At 43.1% G+C, this 22,442-nt stretch overlaps 1 protein-coding gene across 3 annotated transcripts in view; it reads left to right on the forward strand.

Moving 5' to 3' along the window:
- MAD1L1 (mitotic arrest deficient 1 like 1) overlaps window positions 1-22,442 on the forward strand; it is a 372,656-nt gene that overhangs the window by 196,581 nt on the left and 153,633 nt on the right. For all 3 annotated transcript variants that reach the window (XM_054842372.1, XM_054842373.1, XM_054842374.1), the window contains 2 exons: window positions 6,804-6,892; window positions 15,402-15,492. In XM_054842372.1, coding sequence (XP_054698347.1) covers window positions 6,804-6,892; window positions 15,402-15,492 — 180 coding nt within the window. The remainder of the gene's footprint in view (window positions 1-6,803; window positions 6,893-15,401; window positions 15,493-22,442) is intronic.

Genomic DNA, 22,442 nt, shown 5'->3' on the forward strand with positions numbered 1-22,442 from the left:
CAATCTTCCTTTTGAGAGGGTGCTGGAGATGGGGAGGGGGGAGAGGGATGAGACTGGGGTTGAATTTTTAGATCACAGATCTGAGTTCCTCCGCTGTCATTAAGGAAACCTGATGTCGCCCAAGAGGTCAGCAGAACTGGGAAGAGTCAAAAGGTGAATTTGGGAGGAATGATCCTTGCAAGCACCTTGACAGGTTGAAGTTAATTTAATTCATAATTCCTTATGATTGTCCTGCCTGGAAAGGGAGGGGTTGGCATCTGCTCCGGTGTGTGAGCTACCCCTGCTAATGGGCAAGATAGAAACTGCCTCATAAGCAGGATCCTCCGGGGACGGGGGAGAGAGGAGGGCGGCTGCTGCAGACGTCCAGCGGTGACAGCTCCTTCTCCCTTGGCACTTTATTCGTTTGTAGCAAGCGTTCCTAGTAATTACGCCTCTTAATTTAGGAGAGCGAGTGGGAGAAAGGAATATAAATTTGTGTATTAACTTTAGAGATTGGAAATAGGGCAAGCGAACCTTCTCTCTGGGAGATTATATTTGGAAATGAAATAGAATGACATTCGGTATAAACTTGAAAAATTGCTCTCTTTTTACTGCAACAGGAGGAGAAAAGCCACAATCCAGACTGTATTGGAGAGAAGCAGAAGTCAGCATATGTCCATTTCCCAGTTTGTGTGTATCTACAATAATATGTATGCATGAATACATTTTTAGGAAACTGTTTGCTGGAAGGTTGCTTCTAGCCCTGTCTTCTCAGTGATAAAAGCACACCAAGTTTGTTACAGCTTGGGTAACCCATAGAGACCGACAACTCTGATCCAGGTAGCCTGTTTTGAAAGAGAAAAAAAATATATTTTTTTTGCTTCAACCAAGTGGGAAATAGGTAGTTCTAAACCACTTTTTATTGAGTATCTGATTTTCGTTGGCTTTATTGCTTTTGTTTCACAATAGCATCAAGGATTAATTTTCCCAAGAAAATGTACTGACTAATCCTGGGCTGCTTAGCCTCTTTCTAAATGACAAGTAATATTTTGGTTTGGAAGTATTGTCCTATTTCTTTGAAGAGTGAAGTTCACTAAGAAATCGGGTGAGCCTCAGTTCTCCCCATGTGTGCTTCTCTGCAGATGTTTTAGGGGAACAGCCCTTCAGAACATCAGCGGGCTAGGCATATGGAAGAGGTGAAACTGCTTTTGCTGAGCAGAACGATCTATGGAAGTGCTCAGCGTGGTGTCTTACTACCTTGTAGTATTGCTGGACACCCAAATTAAACTCACTGCTGTTCACGTATGTTTGATTTCTGTCCTGACACCAGATTGATAAGCTTGTAGACAACAGGAGGTGACCAAGCTAGCCATGCTGCTCTGTGGGAAGAGAGGCAAGTAAGATCCTTAGTTGCTGCTAGGTCCTTTGGAGAGGAGCACACGTAGCATTGCTAGAATAGCTGCCGTATCAGGCTCCCGGGGAGCAGTGCTTTGCCTGTTTTCAGACCTCAGCGTATGGGTCATACTCAGGGTCCTGTTTCTCTGTTCCTGTCTATTCTAGTGTATGCTCTTCCTTTCCAAGTCTGCTTGGTTTTCATACATTTAAATATGTATGTATTTAAATGGCTTCTTGAGTTGTGTTGAGCCTTGTAGTCAAACACAACCTCTCAATTCACCTTTCCATGCTGGCTCCATGCAATTCAGTTCCTATTTATCTCTGCCTTTTAAAATCAGCTCTTTTGCTGAGGAAGGCCTTTCAAAGGATGTTGCATCAGCCCATTGTTAAATAAACCTTTAGACATTTATAATGGATTCAGCATTTCCTGCTTTTTACAGTTCCAAGAATGCTGAATGACGTGCAGACACACTTCATCAGGATAAGATTGCTGTATCAGCCCCTCACTAAAATGCACTCATTATTCAAATAATAACTGTGTGTCTCCAGCATGTGTTCTGTGAAATACGTGTACATGGTGTGGGCGAATAAACCGGCCCCTTTTTTTCAACATGCAAATCCTAACTTTAGCAGTGAGTTGAAACACTTTAGATTTTGAGTCCTTTACTACCCAAAATGAGGCACCTGAGCAGAGATTTGGTCATTATTTTGGGCAGTGTGTTAAAATTTTCAGAAGTTGGTAAATGTGGTTTAGGGGGGACTGATTTCACTTAGAAGTTGAAGTCCCGTGGTAAGTCTCATTTTGAAGACGGGACATGGGCAGTAGTGGTCAGTAGGATCCTCTGGAAAGGTTTGTCTTCGTGAACGCTGAAGCCCGCTGGAATCAATCGGGAGGAACAGCAGGTCCGAGGCATTGCGGGGGCTCAGAGTACTTGTTTTGGAGGGGACAAATATGGGTCAGAAATAACAAATGTCAGAAATATGCCAAGCAATTCAGCTCTCTAAGTTTTGTTTCTTCTAGCTGTCAGGAGATGAATTTATAATTTTATTTTTCTCCTGTCATCTCATATATCTTTAAATAATTCCTACAGAAGAGAGAACCAGCAAGGAACATATTTCTTACACTGGTGTGGGTGTTTGCTATGTCATTAACACTTGGGGGAGAACCACCATCTTGAAATCCTGTCCAGACAGGTTTAAAAGTAAGACTGAAAGAAGAACGATATTTCATTTAATTAAACACTAGACGAAAATCCATCCATGTTCTTCCTTCCTCTCTTTCTTGGTTTGGAAATAATGATGACAGTACTTATTTTGGAAAAAGTATTGGCATTTCATCTTTTGGGGTACTTGCATATTTGTGGAAGTGGAGATTGTAAAATTATTCCATATACCGGATGTGTCCTGATCACTTTCTATTGAGAGCAGTAAAGCTGGACTGAAAGTCATGCTTATGAAGTGAAAGAGAGTAGAAAAGGTTCAGCATAAACGGCATCATTTTAGGTTGAGAGCAAGAGGCTCCGGTATATTCTGAGAATGTCACACAGTCAAAATGTTAAGTACCTGTTTATGTGTTTTATTCACAAGCCATGGGCTCTGATATTGCTCATTATTCTGCCTTGTCTAACCTCGGATCACTTAACAAAAAATTAAAATAATAGCTTGGTTTCTTTCAAGTGGTTAATGCGTTCTGTACAGCAGGGATATCGCTGGGGGTCTGATCCTGGGCGACATCAACCCCGAAGCTCCTGCAGAAGCTGTAGGTACTTAGGTCCCTCTTGTGCAGTTTTCAGGCTAAGAGATGCAGTGCTGCATTTCAGGACAATGTTCTCTCTCTGCTCTCAATACTGGTTAAAAGAGCCAGATCAACATAAAAGAGAGCTAAAGGATCCAAGCCTGACCTAGGTCATTTGGTACTGAACGGGGGAATACGGCAATGAGCTGTAATTTGAGCAGCCCTTTTCCCCTCTCTGCTGGGTAACGGCTTCTACTACTTTAATGTATTCAAAGTAATAAAAGTTTAACTCAGCCAGTTATAGAAAATTATTGATAAAAATTGGGAGAGTTTAGATATGAATATTGAGTTAGTCCAAAAAACAGAAGATGCCTGCTGAAAGTGGCATCTGGTGAGCAGGAGAGACAAGGACTGGAAATTAATTGAGGAAAAGGGATGCGATGGGAATGAGGCAGAGAAAACAGCAAGCGGCGATTGGCTTTTCCTCTCCTTATCCCTTCTCGTGGCCACTCTTTGCCACTGGTACCGAGAGGACAAGTGGACAGGAAGGGACAAACTACCACCGTGGCAAGTCATGTCATGCTTATCACCGGGGCTATCCCGAGAGGCTGTGTCAAAGGGAATGGTCTCGGTAGCCTCCTCGCCTCTTACGCTTGTACATAGTGCTGAAAATTATCTAGAGTATGGGTTTGTATTTCTCCTATTACTGCCTTCATGTCGCTTATTTTCTTCATTCAGTTCTGCTGCTTCTTTCTCTTTTCTCTGCTTTGTCTTGACCGCATCATGCGCAGAACTGCGGCGAAGGAGCAGGTCGTGGCAACGTCTGGTGCAGTGTTACGCTGGGGCGAGTGTGCCAGGTCTGACCCAGAGATCAGGTTCTGGTGAGATCACGTTCTGCTCGGATTGTCCAGCAGGCAAAACTGCAAGTAAGAGGAAGGTTTTTATCGACGGATTCCTTATTTTTTTGTTCTTTTTTGCTGTTCTCTTCATTCTTGTTTCGTGAAGACCTGTTTGCCCACACTGTGCTGCCTTCGGAAAGCAGAATGGGATCTCAACAATAAGCCACTCCATCTTACCTCAACTAACTTTCTTTTTGCCTTGGAAGAGACATAAATAACATTTTTAACATCTTCTGTGAGATTGGCAGGCAGGGATGTTTTCCTTACCGAAACCCTAACAATTAAAGGAAACAGGCAGCATATTTTGAATGAAATATTTAATACCTTAATTGTTTTACTTTCTTTTTTCATAAACAGTTAGTGAGGTTTCAACAACAATAATTTGCTGTGCCACAAAGTTGTGCCTTGGCCTGAACTTGGAACTCTCCAGTAGTTTTAATCCTAGTTCTGGGAAGCAGGTCTGTGCCAACATTTAACTGCTTGAGCCAGTTTCATCTGGAGATACCACCATGCCCTCCACTCCCATCTCACCTCAGGTACATCAGATTTTCAGTCCAGGTGGTTTTGGTGCTTGAAAATTGGGAGGACGCAGAAATGATATAAAATGCCCTTACAGTCCCTGTGCCCTTCCCTCCTCATTCTCCTGCAACAGCTTATTCTTAGAAACCCAACAGAATCTCATTACGCTGCTACTGAGTGTACCTGGCACTAATTTGTCACCACTGTATACCAGGCGAGACCTGCGCTGATGCTTCCCACGGCAGCATTCCCTTCAGCATGTGTGCATTCACTCTCCCATCTCCTTTTCCCATTACACACTCCATTTTTTTCCCTCTCTATGCAGCCAACACAAGAGACCTCAGATCACCACGGCAGATTACTCGCCCACCCCCTCTGTCCCCCCTTCTCCCTCGAGAAGGCAGCCGTGATTTATCTGCTCCTGTGGGTGAGCAGGTGGCAGTTGGACTCAAGGCTGAGCCCGCTTAGCCTGTGATAAATAACATATTTACCAGCCCTTCCATCTTCAAATGCTGTCCACATGCAGTCCAGAAAGCAGCACAGAACTCTTAATAGCAAACACATCCAGGCTTCAGCAGACGCGGGAAACGGGGGGAGTGTTTTCCTCCTAGAAGTAGGTTGGAATTGAAGCCTGCTCCTTGTCCCGGTACCTTTTATTCACATTCCTGGAATTATCTGGTGCGCTTGCTTTATCCCCAGCCATCTGTGATGGGCTGAGCTGGGAGAGATAAGCTCAGTAATCAGAAAATTGAGGGAAGCATTTCTGGCTGTGATAATCTTATCAGGCAGCTAATATACATTAACATTTGTACAGCCTGGTGATGCAGGTGGGCCTTTGCTTATTTTTTCTTCCTGGATGCCTCTTGACAGGCAGGGGGAGAATGCAGGGCTTCGGGGTGCCAGGGGGAAATTTGGCTAAAACCTCTTTTTTTACCCTCTCTCTTCTGCTCTGTCCCTGTGATATCAGAAAGGGGAGGAAGAATAATCCAACCGTCCCTTTTCTGCCCTTTCCTGCTAACAGAGCTGCCGTGCTCTGTCTGCCATTTCTGGTAAGCTTGGAAGGGCAAAGAGGCAATATGTCAACATTTCAGTTCTGGCTGAGCAATGTGACTGCACGTGTCAATATGCTCCTCTGCCTTGTAAAATCAGGGAGTTTCTGCCAGCTTGCTGTCTGTGCAAGAAGTTTGCCATCACAATGTGATTTTGCTCTACAAGTTGAAGGAAATGGTGTATTAATGGATTATTTCCCTGATGCACTGAGCTCTCTGTGGTCATAAGTTTTGCATCTGTAATTAGGGCTGGATTGCTTATTGTTCTCCTCCTGAGTGAAAAATACATTTCTGTCAGTAGATTTATTAGGGGAATTAGTCGCCAGGTGCTAAAAGACAGATGACAAAAGGAAATCCAAAATCTCAAGGATTGAGTGTGAAGGAGGTCTAAGCTGGGAGAAGGTGCTGGAACAGAAGTTTGAGTATCCCCTAGGTAGTTTGTCTCTGCTTACACTTCATAATAAGTAATTTTCTGAGGGGTTTAGGATCAAGTAACATATGTAGTTTATCAATCTATGCACCATCTTGATAGCTGAATTAGGGATACAGATTCCCATAAGTGAGGGAGCCTGGGAATGGCGGAGTCTGCGTTAGAAGTTTTCATGTCTGTAGAGTTTTGAAGTACTTTTTTTGTGAGTTCCTTCCCAGACAAGGCCAGAGGCAGAAAGTATTCTTAATTGTTTGTTTGTTTGTTCGTTCCACCAGAGCTACCTGAGCAGCTTTAGCTAGAATTGTATATTGGAAAGTGCTGGAAATATTCCCCAGTCTTTTGGATTCAATGTATGTGTCTCAGAGTTGTCCTGGACAAGGCAGCATAGTCCTGTGGATCATTTCTTCTGGGGAGGAATTGAAGCTAAATGAGATTGAACTGTCGATACTGAATCTCGAGTACCAGTTTGCTCCTCATACCACACAGATAATTCTCTGCATGCCATTATCTACGGGGGACGGGTTGGGGAAATATCAGGAAGAGAAGCAGAAGCTTTGCTTAGAAACAATCAACTTTCTGTGCTAAATCTACCTTGGAGAAAACGTCGGAGAAGGAAAAGGGATTGCAAAGGGAAACAGGGCTAACCGAGGTTTTGACATTCAACACATGAAGAGTTGTGCTTCACGTCCGTATCCTGAGAAAGGTCTGATCTGTGCAGAACATCATGATCTCCTCCCTTTGCTGTTTGTGTGTGCCCCTTAGTAGTATAGAGGAACTAATGCCTTTCTCTTCTGCAGCTGGAGGTGGAGATGAAGGTCCTGAAGTCTCAGGAGTGCACAGCTGAGCAAAGTACCGTCATCACCAAGGAGGAGGTTGACACGCTCAGGTAGGCAAAGCAAGGGGAAGGCTGAGAAGATTCAACTCTTCTCAGTGGAACTAATGAGAAGGGAGGTGCCCAGGGTAGTTTCACTGCCTACTCTGGTTATTGCCATCTCATGGTAGAGCACCAGGTACAGGACCTCACCATGCTACAACGCATGAAAAAGTGTATGCGTCTAGACTGCCTATGTACGTAGGCTGCCCGCTGTTCAGGGAGCTGCATGGTAGCTTTGATCAGAACATATTTTCTTCATATTTCTGAAGTAGGATGTTCTTTTCCCAAGTACACTTTTTACTTTCCCACCAGCTTTTATGGACATGAGAAATCCATGAAGCATTAACAGAAAGCCTCAGCCTCTGATCTTTCCTGCATTCAGATACTTTATAAGCTTTTTTGCCTTTTGGGAGGCTGCAGGCTCTTTTTCCACGTTGGGGTCTCTTGCTCTCAGTTCATTCATAGGACTGGCTCCTGCGTCACTATTCCCCCTGTTGACTTTCTTTCCTGTGGAAACAGCATTGTTGTTTGTTTCTTATTTTGACCAAATCTCAATTGTAAATACAGGATCTGTTAGCATGTGTGTGAAGAGGTTTAGAATCTGGCTTTTGTAATACTGATGTGCATGGAGCAGTGGAGATAAAAGAGGGATGTTTCCCCTCGTGCATTGCTGCAGATGGCAGAGGGGTACCTGTTGTGATTCAGTGAAAGAGAAGTTACAAAACAGCGTTTCAGCAGAGGATACATGAGCATTTACAAAAGCTACAGTGAAGCTAGACAACCTTTCCATGTATTTATTAAAGCATTTACAGCTTCCATTCCAAAGCAGGTGACACAATAAATACCGAGCACAGAAAAGTTCATCTGTTTCTGAATGTTTAATAAAGTTCGTTTTATTTAAGCTGAGCAAATCAGATCTCGACAGGCCGAGCTTTTTATTCTCAGCTGATGTAAGACTTTGGCTGGAGTTTCACTTCTTAATTCTTTTATATTTTCAGCTCCATCACTATAAAGTGTTACTGCCTCATAGGACTGAAAGCAAGATTTTGCAGCAAGCAGAATCTTGCAGAAAGCAGAAATTACTGGCCTGTACGTTATGACTTTGCTCTTGTGCTTTGCCTCTGGAGCTTGTTTTACGGCTTTGAAAGGAGAGGGGAGGCGTTTGAAAATAACACATGTTCGGCTAAGCTATTCCAATACGTTTTAGGGCTGTACACCTAATCTTAGGGACTCACTGCTATAGTTCCCTCAAGGTGGTGTAATAGTTCTGGAAACCCAAGGCATACATCTCCCTTTTTTATTCTGTCATATGTCTGAGTTCTGGTAAAGGATAGTATGCTATGGCTTCCCTTTTTCAGGGGAATAAACCTGTCTCTATCTGCTTTTGCATATTGTGGATGTTTGACCTGAGCTCATTCAGTATTTTCCTTTGCTGAGGCGTGCTAGACCCTCTGAGACCTGATGTTTATACTGCTGCAGAAGTGTTCAGCACCTCCTCAGCAGCATTAAACCCATCATTCCTGATTAATAACATGCCTCTATATCAGTAAAGCCAGCATCCTGTTTGCTGTCTTCTGGGAGCTGAAGGTTTTCAGAGTATTTCTGTGGTACCTCCTCGGTCTCTCCCTCCCTGGGCTGGTATGGGCTGCAGCACCCTTTCATGTAGGAGATGTTCAGTCTCTTTATTTTCACCTCCAAGACTCATTATTTGGTGTTTATCTTCACTGAACAGCATTTGCCATCTATTAACTGCAGCTTCAGGGGCAGTGCGTGTGGGGGGAAGAAGCTGGATTGCAACGTAGTCCAGGACCACTTCGTATTGCAGAAGGCTCTTGGCAGTGGGGATAGAGATGTCTGGCTTTGCCCCAAATTAAAATCTATTTCCTGGGCAGGGACAAGTGGAGCTCACAAGTACCTGCTTGTTATGGGATTGTGGTGTTTGGCTCAGCTCCTTAAACTCCCCTAGATAATGTTTTTCTTTCTTTGTTTTTAAAGAATTTCTTTGACGGCTAATCTCCTCTCTCTCCCCCTTTCATGAAATTGTATGACAAAATATGACAGAAACGCAGGCCCATTCCCAGTAAAGCCGTGGATGGTGCGGAGCTATTCTCCAGTGATGAGCTGTCCACTGAAAGCTGTTTCAGCAAAGAGGCTAAGCTTCTGCAGTTGTTTCATGGTGATTTTTTTGTCTTTTCTTCTCTTTTCCATTTCAGTACCACGTGCTCCTGAGGCTATGGATGCACAGAGACCACAGTCCCGGGATCTAATTCCAGGCTGTTTTTTCTGTTGCTTTTTACTGAACCACTTTTTGTTGTTATGGCTGATTTAAATACTTGTCCCAGGCCCTGATGCTAGTCATTTAGCTGCAAAGCTGTTCCAAAAAGCGTGGATTTGTTTGGTTTTAATCACCCTTTTCACTGCTCAGCTCTAACAGTAAATGATTTGGTGGAAAGTGTTCTTTTTCTGCTGGAGCCGTCTTTGCTGGAGAACTGGTAAGCCAGTCCCTGCTCCTTTTCCCTTACTGCTGGCTACTATTGCTGCTTCAGGTGTCTTCTCAGGCTCTCAAGCACTCCACGCGGTGCTGTAGAGTTGACTCCATAACTATTTTTGTCTTATGCTTCTAGACTTGAGCAGTCAAAGGATATGGTTGGGCCTAATTTTGTGTTTTCTGGCATTTTTTGTGCATTGGACAAGAAACTGGGTCAAGTTCTTTCTTCATAGAAGAGGCTTCTTCTCAAAGGAGCACAAGATAAATCGCTGTCTTCCCCCAGGCTTTTGGGGTTGAGGAATAATGTGCCGTGGTCCGTGCCGTGGTCCATGCCTGAATGCTCCTCGTGGCTCAGCTGGATGCGTCCCCTCTGTACAGCAGAGGCAAATTGGGTCGCTGCCATTAAAGAGCAGAAGATGTTTGGAGGAGAACAGAGATTGGGGTGGGAAGAGATTAGGTCTGCTGCGCTTGTCCTCCTCCTGTGTCCTTGCGGGTCTCAACAGGACCAGTTTACCCACTTTTGCGTAGCTGCTAAGGAGGAGTGAGCAACACGAGCTCCACTGTTACTCCTTCCCTCTACAGAGCGCTGCCAGAAATCAATTCTGGCAGAAAACGGGGAAGAATGCAAACTGTCAAACTGGAAAGTGGGGAAAGAAACGCCATGGCTTATGAGGGAGTTATTTCCATTTCTGTAGTTTATCGTGGTCTTTGAAATCCCATTGACCTACAGTACAGTGCATCTGCTTTTCTGGGCTGAGCCCGGCCTGTCCCGTTAGCTGCTGGCATGAAGGAATGTGAAAAATAGAGGAAAAGCAGCAGAAACCAGCAAGGGGAGTCTGCGGAGCGGGAAGGGACTGTGAGCCTCCAGGCATTTCCATATACACCCCGTGGTTAGGAGCTAACTGCTGAAAACAAAAGCAGGAGCAACATAAAGGACAAAAAAAATCCATATTAATCCTTTGAATCTGTATTCACCTCCTGTGAGTGAATGAGAACTTTTAAAAATATATCTTTTGTCTCATTTTTCTTTAGTATGGAAAGTAAATTTTCAGCGAGAAACTTGAAAGACTTTATCAGTTTTTCCTCCTTCTCTTGAGAACAAAGTGCTCTTTCGTCAGACCTTTTATAACTTTAAATGTGAAACTCTCTCCCAGCATCATCGTTTCTGGAGACAATAAAAGCTGGTGCTAATGCTGTCATTTCTCACACTTCTTGCTGCTCCCTCTGAAATCATATTTGTTTATATTCTGCAGATCTTATGAAAAGAAAAAGTGGTCAAGCGGTTGAGTTCATGCACCGTGGGGTATAGCAAAGCAGAGAGCATTTGGGCATTAGCACCTTTCAGAGGGAAGGTGATAACTGTGCAGAACCTAGTATTTCAGAACCTATAAATAAAAGTAATATATTAAAAAAGAACTTCACTGAAGACTTAAGTGGCAACAGCTGAAGGACCTTTTCAGCTGGAACAAATCTGAACTTTTTCTTTCTGCTGTCAAGCTGCAACCCCAGTAAATCCTAAATGTTTTCTGTGGATTTAGTGACTGGGTAGAGTTACAGTAATTCAAAAGAAATTCATGTCCTTGCCAATGCCTATTAGTCACACTTGCTGGAATTCTGTCTGCTCTGCTCCTAACACCATCTCAATGCCATCTGGATCCCTTAATAGCGTCCTCCCAACACATACATTTTCTGCTCCATTCAGTAGTTTCCTGTTCAGCAATAGCTTTTCCACATGGCCATGTCCTCCTCGCAGATGGGGCCTCTGTGAGACGTGTCCTCATCGGCGATACCCACGCTGCTCTACGGGCAATCACATAACACATCTGAGAACATTAAAAACTAATAAAAGAAAGATAAAGGGGTGATGGTGGGGAGTTCTTGCCGGTTAACTCCAGTGAAAAGCTCGGGGCTGAGAGAGACTTTTGGAAGTGCCTCGATGCTGTTGAAAATCAGACAGATTCCCGCTTCTTCCTTTCTAAAATAGGAGCAGCCTGGCCTGTCTCTCTAGCAGCTGTTGCTCACCATCTAAGCACTTTTTAGATAGCCTGAACACACACGGTGGGATGTCTCCTGATTCTCACAAGTGTCATTTCAGGAGACCTGAGGCTGCAATTTCTATTTTTTCTTGTTCTCTCTTCTAATCTGGGACAGTGAAACATGTGGTAGAGGCAATATAAAGCTCAGTTTTTGAAAGTGGGAAAATCCACAAGTCTGAGCAAATGCCAGTGAATCTGTATTCTTGCACTAAGTTTGATCTTGTGAAAGGCTGCAGAGATGGCTTGAATTTACCTTGTACCTGTGGAGCCTTCGACTCTGGGTTATGTTATCTGTGTCTGGTGCAGGAAAAGTCTTCCAGAAATGCAAAGAGATCTTTGCCAGAGTTTAAATATTTTCATGTCTTCAAACCCCTGCATGGAGAAGTCAGTAATTTTTCCAGGAGCTAATCTGAATGATTTTTCCCTATATTGCAAAACTTGAGAGTGGTCTCAGTGTTTCAGAAAGAAACTGATGTTTCTTCCTTCCTCATGCCGCAAGGCTGCTTTTAAAATGGGCACTGACATTCATTCTGGGCCAAACATTAAGCTGATAGATGATTGTGCTGTACCCAGATGTTTCTGTACTCTGTTTTTTGTGGTTTTCACATGAATTTACCTTGGATTGTTCTCTCTCCCCAAAAGTAATTCCCATACATAACAAGTTGAGGCATGCAAATCGGTGATAAAATAGCATCGCATATCTTGTGCAGATGTCCCTGGACAGAGAGAGCACAAGGTGCATGCAGACTAAGGCTGCCTTTGTGGACGCCAGTGCATCCAAAAGCAGAACACAGTTGGCCCTGTACCTGAATTTACGTAAATGAAAAAATTCAAGTGCCAAGCAAGTAAATATTTTTCAATATTTGACTGCCGTATCTTAACCAGCAGCTGCAAACGCTTTGCTGTGTTTATATATAGATAGGATTTCCCTTGCTTCTCTCTCTTTGCCATTGGGAAGAGTTCCCTAGGGCTGGAAAGCAAAGCTAAAATAGCACAAACTGTTTGCTAATGGTTCTTAATGCTTTCCCACTGGAGATTCAGGACACTTAACAGTGTTAAAAATAGGTTAGAAGAGGGATAAATAGTGAAAGCACTAGTCCGTCCTAAAAACCTCTCTGGTACAAAGAGGTTGCAGCAGTGTTCCCGCTCTTCAGCACAGAGGAAGCGGCAGGTTTTGTCTCTGAAGGGAGCTGGGATGCTGGGATACGGGGAAGGAGCGGGCGCCCGAGGGACGAGCCCAGGGGAGAGGCTGCGAGCTTCGGCCACGCTCGCGGGCGCTCTTCTGCACGCTGCCAGTCACAAACACACGGTCCGGGTACGTCTGCTGCCCGACGGCAGGCACCCCGGGCTTTGAATCGCCGCTCTTTCTTCAGTGAGGCACGAAGGGCACGAACAGATTATTAAATCTTAAAATTGCAGGTGAAATAGAACAAAAATAAGATGATTTAAGCCTACCCTTGTTACAGCTCGCTTGTGTCTCGCATCTTTGTGAAGTGTTTTATGGTGACCGCTGTGAATGATTTTTAAAGGGCATCTGAGAGGCCTGAGCTTAAACCTCTACCTGGAGAGAAGTTCTGCAGGCAGATAACAGCAACATCACAGCTTATTTGGGAGGCTGGATGGGGAGAAATTTGTTCTAAATGAAAATTCAGCATGTCAAGAGTGGAGAAAGTACTGACGAGAGAGTCCTGTGTCTGGCTCTGACCTTTCAGGAGCTGCTGCACTGTTGTTCCTCAGAGAAAAACGTTGTTCTTCTTGTGGCCTGTTCTGCAATCCATTTAGAAACACACCGCTAAAAGCATTAATTCCATTTTGAATTTCCATTTTTTCCGACCTTTTCAGTCTCCTGCTTCTTCAGCATCCTCCATCCCCGCTAGCTTTGTGTCTCTTCTGGAAATTATTGATGATCTTTTTTAATGGCCCAGACGATGCTAAAAGCCGTTCCTCGGCATTTTAGAAGCTTCCAAGAGTGAAAAAAAAAGATATTTTATAATATCTGAAAATTACCAGCAGGGGTCGGGCTTACAAATAATTTAAGCAATTCAAACTGCGTATTTATAAAGGAGACGTCTCTGCGCTGAACATGTTGTAGGTCAACCAGCTTCTATGGAAAAGTTTGTAACTTTTGCCCAGTGAGTAGGAGAGACGACTTCTTAGTTGCACCTGAAATTTCTGTTGCATAATTTTGGGATATTGGCAGATGGGCGCATTGTTTATTGTCACGGTGCAAGGATTTTAAGCTTAATTTAGGTCATTTAAAAGTGAGTATTATCAAGCAAGATAATTAATTTTTTAAAAATATTCTGGAAAAGGATCCTGAGAAAATTGAATGCAAAGATCGGTGTTAATATGCGTTAGTTGCACAGTTAATCCCAGGAAGTTAACATGCGAAAGGTGAGGTTCTTGAAGCAGCATTAAGGTTTTTGTATTCTGTGCTTAAATGCAAGCAAAAATGTTATATCGAATGTTTTATAGTAATATCACCTGCCTTTGATAGAGTTCTCTGAAGGATTCTACAATCATTTGGCTAAGGCTGATATGGTTGATATAATGTATTTGACCTTTCGAAAAGCTTTGAGCCAAAGGTCACAAAGAAACTTTACTCTGGAATAAGAAAGAAGGATCTTTGCTGGGTTAATAAGAATATAAACATCACAGAGGGCTGGCTGTCCCGGTGTGCTGTCTGCAGGGATGGCCGGTGGTTGAGGACCGTGCAAATAGGACAAAGCTCCTGGGGTACGTTGCCAGAAGGCTCTCCTAGCTTCTAGTGCCTTGTCTCCAGGATTTCCTGAGCCAGAGATAATATAGTGTCTTTCTACTTTGTACAGCTTGATGCATTTTGCTTCCATTAATTTGCTTATGTAATACAAAGTTAAAAGATGGAAAATCGAAGAATAAATGTTGTTTTCACAATCCCAAGAGGTTTTAACTAGGTCCTAGAATGGGTTTTTATTGGGAGCTTGTTGTCCAGCACAGAGGAGTTTGTGAGTAGTGAGGTGACAGAATTTGATACAATATGAAATTATTCAGCTTATCAGACTGCTCAGCAGAATCTTGTGATGCTGCTCGAGATGGGAAATGAAGTTGTATGTCAATAATTGCAAAACACATGCACATAAGATGCCTTTACTCTTACTCCCACAATAGTGGGCTCTAAATGAGCTGTTCTCACTGAAGAAAGAGATCTCACGTTATTGTGAACAGTTTTCTAAAAATACCAGGTAAGTGCTCAGTAGTTAAAAAGACAAATAGAATATGAGGAATTACTGGAAAAGATGATGAGAACAAAACATTATACCTCATTATACCACTGAATACATCTGAGTGCTGTTTGTAATTTTAGCTTTTCTTATAGCAAAAACTCTATTAAAACTTGAAGAACAATAAGGAAGGGCAAATAAAGATGAGCAGAAGTATGGAAAATCCTTGATGTGAGGGAAGACTAAATTGAGATTTTTCAGGAAATAATAGAGGAGACCTGTAGAGCGATATGGAGAGGGGAGTAGGATGCAATTATTCACAACTTTTCATAGCAGAACTAACAGGCACTCAGTAAAATAATCACATATGAAGTATAAACCAAAATGAACTAATTTTTCATACAGCACATAATTAAATTGTGGAACTTACTGCCAAGCAGTATTGTGAAGGCCAAAAGTATAAATCAGATCAAAAAGATTTGATGCACTCATGGAGATTTTAGCTGTTGGTGGTTATTAAACATGATGATCTAGACTCGGTCTCTGGTTGAGGAAGTATCTAAGTTGGATTTGCTTTATATTCAAATTGTATATTTTTAATATACTTTTAGGAATTATATTTTCATCATACAGACTTGTATCTTTTAGTCATATGTTTTAGCTGCCTCAGTAGTATAGCTTTGTGATACTGAATACAGGAATAATCTGATACTACCGATGATTTTATGTTTTACTTGATTATTTGTGGTGGGACTGTGCAGGGACACAATGTGTATTAACTTTCCCTTCTTTTCCAGGCTGAAAATTGAGGAGCTGGAGGCTGAACGTAGCAAGCTCGAAGAGGAGAACAGATCTCTGGAAATTAAGCTGGAGAAGCTAACGCTGCAGGTAGGAAACGTGGAGGTCCAGGGCAGCTGGGGAGCCTGACATAGTTCGTTTGCCATAGCTGTCCTAACAGATGTGCCAGAATGCTCACAGCACACAACTTCACCTCCCTTAGTCTGGGCAAGGAGTTTTTCAGAAGCCTGTGCAAACTGCACCAAACCACCCGTGTCTCTGACCGGGTTACTGTTTTGATGTCAGATGCAGTCACACAAATGCAGTTGTCTCTTCGGATGCCTTTGCCTAGAACCTCTTCTTTTTCTTCCTGGAGCCTTAAAAACTGTTCCATTTTAAATAACTCCACTACCATAAGTTGTTTGTCTCCAAATTCATTCGTGCCACAGCAGGAGTGTAGAGGGGGCTTAACGGCACGGATCTTATAGGAAAATCTGAGCTCCATTTGTACTGAAGACTCCACTGCTGCTGTCAGCGATGGAGATGGAGACCACCAGTCGTTGCCTCATTAGGTAGTAGTTTTCCAAGCCAGGAAGCACCAATGCTGTTGAGAAATGGCACGGCAGCATCTCCAGATCACAGACACAGAGAGGCGGAAGGTGTGGAGTCAGAAGGATGACAGGGTGTGTTTCTTTTGCTGTGTTACTGTCGGTGGTTTACCTTTTCTTGAGGCAGTGCTGTCCTGTATGGCGGAAGGTCTTCAGCTTTTCCCTCTGGATAGATCAGTGAAGTCTCACCCTCTGTGAAGGAGGACAGGGGCACCTGCAGCATTGAGTGGTCTGTCTATTCAGCCAGCTCCTGTTCTGGGAACAGCTTTCCTGGGCAGGGGTGCGGCGTGGGGGTTGCTTCAAGCTTTTATAGTGTTTCCTGTTTGAAAGGTGCTGGAGCAAAGAAGAACCTGAGCCTGTTTGTTTAATCAAAGCCCATCCTGCAATGAACAGTGTTCTCTCTCCCTTCTCTTCTCTCTGATGTGCTGAACAATTCAGCATCGTAGCATTTCGTTCTCTTAATTTTTCTTTCTTTCTCTCTTCTTTTTTTCCATTTTCATGTAAATTGCTTCATGGTAGAAAACCTGCAGGTTTGAAATTACTCAGATTTCAGACAGACCATTGATTTTATCTTGACACCTATTAGAGGCGAATCAAATCTTTTTTTTTTTATTATTACCAGTTCCTAGAGACAGGAGTAGTGACAGCTTTGATAAAGCAGGGAGGTAAGGGCTGCTGAGCATCTCTGCTGAGCCATGTTTAGTGTGAAACCTGTCACCCGGCTCTCCTTTAATTGGGTTTCAGTCATCAGAAGGAGATGAAAGCTTTGGGCTGGTGTTTGGATGCTGAGGTCTCCAACAAACACTACAGCAGCTTTGGTTTCAGAGCAGATTACAACTCACTCAGGTCACATTTAATCTGCCAACGTTGTTTTACAATGACTGCGGGCTTGCCAGGAAGGCCTGACCAGAGGAATTCCCTATTTCCTTCATGATGCCTAAAGAGGCTCTGCTTTGTTTCCTCCTGCTGCTCTTGAGATGCCAGAACACCAAGCTTTTTTAAATTGCACGTTCAAAGAAGAAAGATCCAAAGTCTTCAGTGTAGTCTTGCTAATTGTCTGCCTTCTGGTCCTCAGTAGCGATCAGCAGCAGCTGCCGTTGGGGTAGCTGAGCTTTCACAGTACAGCAGAGTGTTGTGGTGAGAGGAACAAGATGGGACCTTCGTGCTGTGGTAAAGCTACTATACAATAACAGCGGAACTGGTCACCAAAAAGGCTTTGAAAACTCGTCACAGGATGCCCATGGCCTGTCTCGTTAATGGTGCTCGCTGTTTGAATGCAGTATTGTGGAGGTCAGGGCTTTGTGGAGGGAGCCAGGGAGAGCAGGAACAACCTGCAGATAGAGTAAAAATTACATGGGAAGGATGAGATAACAGGTAGCTGCGGAAAAAGAGAAGGAAGGTGATCATCTGGCTTGGGAGGTCTAGGAGGGAGAAATCTGCCAGTCCCCCAAAAGGCTGGTTAGTGAGCTGAATTAAGGTAATCGTGCTCTTACATCTGCTTTGCCAAGGCTGAGGACATGGCTTTAATTCTTTATTTACCAAGAGGTAGCTCTCCCCTTCCTTAGCTTCTCACTTTCCTTGTGTCTTAGAGGACTGTCTGCTAAAAGCAGTTTCTCTGAAAGAGGAGTCGAGAGGGAAGCATAAATATGGGAATATGTAAGCTGAATGCTAAAATGTCAGTATTGATCGGTGTGTGCCCACCTGAATGGTCAAGATTTCAGAACTTCTCGGAGGAGAAAACATCAGCCTTCCCATTTTTTATTCACCTTGAGAATCAAATATCTTGACAGGCCAAGCTTAGAATGACTTTTTTTTTATAAACACAATGGAAGAAGGTTCCTTACAGTGGGAACCCACTAAGTTAAGGATAAGCTTAGAAATTCACCTCTTCTATCAGTACTGTGCAAATACGCTGAAAATATTATTATACTTTCAGATAAGGATACTGAAATGTTGCTAGTTTGACATGTTATTTATTCCCATGTCTGAAAGAAATCACTGGGAAAGGATGGGTTAAAATAACGTACCTCTGTCGCAAAGGAAGAAAAGGCAAGACAAACTTTATAGACAGAAATCACAAGAAAATTTTACTGAACAGAAAGATGATTGAAATTACACACATGGGAAAAGCATGGCATCAAATCAAATAAAGGTGTAAGAGAAGGTAGGGGGTGACATTAAACAAGGTGGGATGAGGGCGATTTCTGACAAATCTTTATCTGCAGTTCCTTCTTTTTTAAAATAAAACCTCTGACTTTCTGGAATTGTATTGACTAAATGAAAGATACATAGGAGGGGTGTGAATTTGGAAGAGGAAGAGGCAGGATGTAGAATTAAGGCTTTAACTGCTTTATACTGGCCTGAAGTCTGTTGAGTTCGCAGCGTGCGGTGGATGAAATCTAGGGACATACGGCTAATATCGGGTAATTAAAAACATCAATGGTTTACTGTACTGAGTAAAGTTTAAGAAATGTTTGCCTCCTTTCTCATGCCATTGTATCCGAGTCTTGGCACATGAATTTTGCGCATTTCTGCTTTGGCTGCTGCTAACAACAGCCCACTTTGGGAGCTACAGGACCCCGACGGACCGGCCAGAGGGCAAGCGAGCACGTAGACAGGCACTTTTGTGTTAGGTGTGCGATTCACGCTCCCCGAGCGTATTTATTAACAAATAAAGAAACTGAGATACTGATAGCTATCCACAGCAGTGTATATAACATCTGACATCTCTTTGTATTCTGTGTTTGTGTGGGGACAGCTTGAATTATGGCTGAAGGTGCTTTCCATCTCCACACACCCCTTCTTCCAAAACCCCTTGGCTCTTGACACCTAGCTGCAGGCTGCATTGATTTTCCTTCACTGGTATAAAGACTTTAGCATGGATATTACTCACTGGTCAGGTCTTTACTGCTAATAAAAACCTCAGATTACAAAAACACAAGAAATGTTGAAACTATAGAGAAATGACACCCCGCTGAGGGTGCCTCCCCATCACCCAGGACATGAGCTTAAGAAAAACATTTGAACTGTGGCTCAGGAGAGGGATTCAAGTAATGTATAAGAAGAGCAGGTTTAACCAGACAATTTTATCTCCTCTTCTCTACCCATCTTTCTTTCTATGAAGCAAAAAAGGCTTCCAGGAAAGCAGATGCGCTGTTACTGCTTGGCCTACGGCGGGGCAGACTTGTTGAGATTTCAGTGAAAGGTTTGGTTTCTTCAGTTATCCAAAGTGATCCGGACCATCTTCCTGAGCTGCTGGTGGAAAAGTGCAACTCGATGCCAGGAGCAAAAGAGACTGATCAAATCAGTGCTTTTTGGATAAAGTGGGAGGAAAGACTTGTGAGGAGTGTTCAATTAGCATTTCTTACTGCTAGGAGCCTTGTGTTTACAGGCAACCAAGCGGATGTGAAGTGTTCCTTATGCAAATACTACTCTCCTGCTTTTCCTGCTCTCTTCTACTCTTTAAGCTGAAGGAGAAGAGATTCTTCAAGTTTGGCTGCTTCAAGGAAGATTGATTAAAATCAGCTGCAGTTTGACTTAATTGGATCCATATGCTTGGAGAGGGAGCAGGACTAGTTAGAAGTCCTCATAATTAGTTCACAGCTGGTTGGTGAGAAAAATGAAACTCCAGTTAGAGTTCAGATAAGCAGATCTGTACAGATCTGTTTTTTACAGCGAGATGTGTTTGGGCTTGAAAGTTGCCTCTAGTCCCATACCCAAGCTAGCAGCCTAATCCCTTTGAGCGTGTGCATGTGTATTTGTGAGGCTACATGAGAGGAGTCTTTATTGTCCTGCTTCTTTCTGAGGGAAAGGAATCAGCTGTGGATGCTGGCGGTCAATGAAACCTGAAGAGGGTGACAGAAAGCTGCGAGGGGATCTCAGGGACTAGGTGAAACTCTACAAGGTTACTTTGGCTGCGTGAAAAATTTGCGGTTTGGCACAAACCCTGAACTGAGCAACTTTGAGTCAGATGCCCCTGGTCGCAGAAGTAACTAGTTGTGTTTAGCCTTTCTGCAGGTCAGTAGTATGACAGCTACACTCACAAAAATGCAATATTATTCATACATATTGAAATAATTGATTTTTGCCCATTATCTCAAAGAGCTCCGAAAGAGTTGACGAGCTACATAGTTTGAGGACAGTCATCAGAAGACTTTCCCCAGCCAGAAGCTGGTATTTATGCTAAATTTTGCTGTCAGAATAGAAGGGACTGGATTCCCTATTACAGTGTCCACAAGGGAACTGCCTGAGAAAAACACACATCACAAAGTATTGGGGGGTATTTTTTCATGCTGGCATGACTTTATTAATGTGTTTTGAGGTGTTCATTAATGCATGTGCAGTAGTTCCTTTCTAAATGTCTAACTTTGCTATTGTTATTGACCGTTTTACATTTTAAGGTATTAATCTCGTTAAATTAAATCTTAGTTTCTGCCAGGCTTTAAATTTATTATTTTTGCACAAATTAAAGCTTAAACCACTTGTCCACTTCAGTGGTGGTTATGCTGTAGCTGTAATGATTTGAAGATAAGAAATAAGCAAGTTCTGCAAGCAGAAATATTATCATTTTATCACTAAGAGTAGCTGACATAAGTTCTCCAGGAGTCAAATGTCCATGGACGATGAAGGTGCTGGGGCATCCAGATGCTCTCATGCTTTTTTCCCTTATCTCTGCAACCTTTGTGGTTGGGGTAGTCTCCCTTTTATCCTAGTGCTGTGTTTTGAGGGACTAAGAAAACATCAGGGAGCTGTACCCCACGTGCAGATTCCTCTGCGTGGTGGACAGGGAGCATTTCTCCTCTTTAAGCGTTAATGACTCATTTTATAGGTAGGACTTTGGCAGCCAGGCAGTAACTGGCTTGGAGTTAAGAGCCCAAGGCAAAGTTGAGGCCATTTAACAGTCTAACTGTTCATTATGTGACCAGTGAAGAATGATGAATGAATCATTTACACTATTATAAAACCTAAAGGGACACTGTCAACCTTTCAAGGTTCCCTAATTGACCTCTCAAATGCTCATGAGTCTTCTTCCTGGATTATCTCTGTGCTTTCCCTTTCATGAACTCCTATCCTTTTTCCTTCATCTGTGCATGCTGTGGTCCACATTAGCCTCTGTGGCACAGCTTGTTCTTGTTGAAAACCTCAGGTGGTCAAGTTCAGCCTTTTTTTTTTTTTTTTTTTTTTTTTTTTTAAGAAAAAAAAGGTGGCTTCTTTAAATGGGTTTGGGCAAACCACTTGGCATCTCTTTGGTCAGGCAAGGCATAGGAACGAATTTGTGTGCTTCAGAGGGATGTAATTACAAGATAGAATAGCTGAGAACTACAGCAGGAGATCCAGTAAAAAAAAAAAGATGAACTAAGCAGAGAAGTCCAGGTCTGCAGAAAGCCGTATCATATTGTATCGTACTGCCCAGCTCATCCACTGCATTGATTTTCATGGGAGCGTGTGGGAGTGGATGGGGAACAGAGCAATTTGTGATCCCTTCCACAGACTCCTGGATTTTACCAGTAACAAACTCATCTTTTACAAGCAAAGATTATCTTCTGAACTTCACAGGCTGCAGCAAGTCTTCACTGATGTAAGGAAGCATGTTTCTGCTCAAGTGTGTATTGGCAGAGACCACTCTGGGGGTCACCCCACCATTTTGCTCAAAACACCGATGAAAAATACATGTGATAAACATCTCTGTTGCCTTGGTTAAATTTATACTATTTCTATTCGTTATTGACCCAATAGCTCCAGTGTAGCACAGGCATTTCACTCGGGGATTGGCTTTCCTAATTCTTAGCCTCATTGCAAAGGTATTTGCAGGTACCTTTACACTTCCAGGAGTCTCTCCAGGACCTAAATAACTCTATTGCTCACTGTGAGCATATAACCTAGACATCATGGGTATCCATTTATGACATATGAGAGGTACGCGCTGCTTGCATTTGAGAATACGCACACAGCAAGACGGCTGTGATTGCAGCACCGACTAAGTGACTCTGGTAGCATGGCTAACAGTAGCCCTGGAAGTGGTATAGCACAGGCAGTAACATGCCAGGGTTGGAGAGGCGTCGTGGAGTCACCGAGCATGTACTTTGGTGGTTATCGTGAGTAAAAACCTGTGTTGTTACACCTTCACTTCAATTAGCGCTTGAGCTGGTTGGGTTAAGCTGTAGGCAAACTGCTTTGCTGGGTAGGTATCTCTAGTGTTCACAGTGAACTGCTAAGGGTATGTGCTAAAGTGCTACCCAAACGAGTATGGGGGACAAGAACTTCCCCTATAATGTGCCTATAAATTGTGCTAAAAGGATTATATGTGTTATATAGAGAGGAGAAAACATCGTGTAACTCGTGCCAGGTGGATTAGGTACTGAAGAAAGTCCTAGAACCGGTGTCAGCTGGAAGGAGCGTAGCACCTGCAGTGCTCCAGCCTTGAGGACCACGTGACACTGAATTAGCTGGGGC

Source organism: Grus americana, chromosome 15 (genome assembly GCF_028858705.1).
Source record: "Grus americana isolate bGruAme1 chromosome 15, bGruAme1.mat, whole genome shotgun sequence".
Taxonomy (NCBI): domain Eukaryota; kingdom Metazoa; phylum Chordata; class Aves; order Gruiformes; family Gruidae; genus Grus; species Grus americana.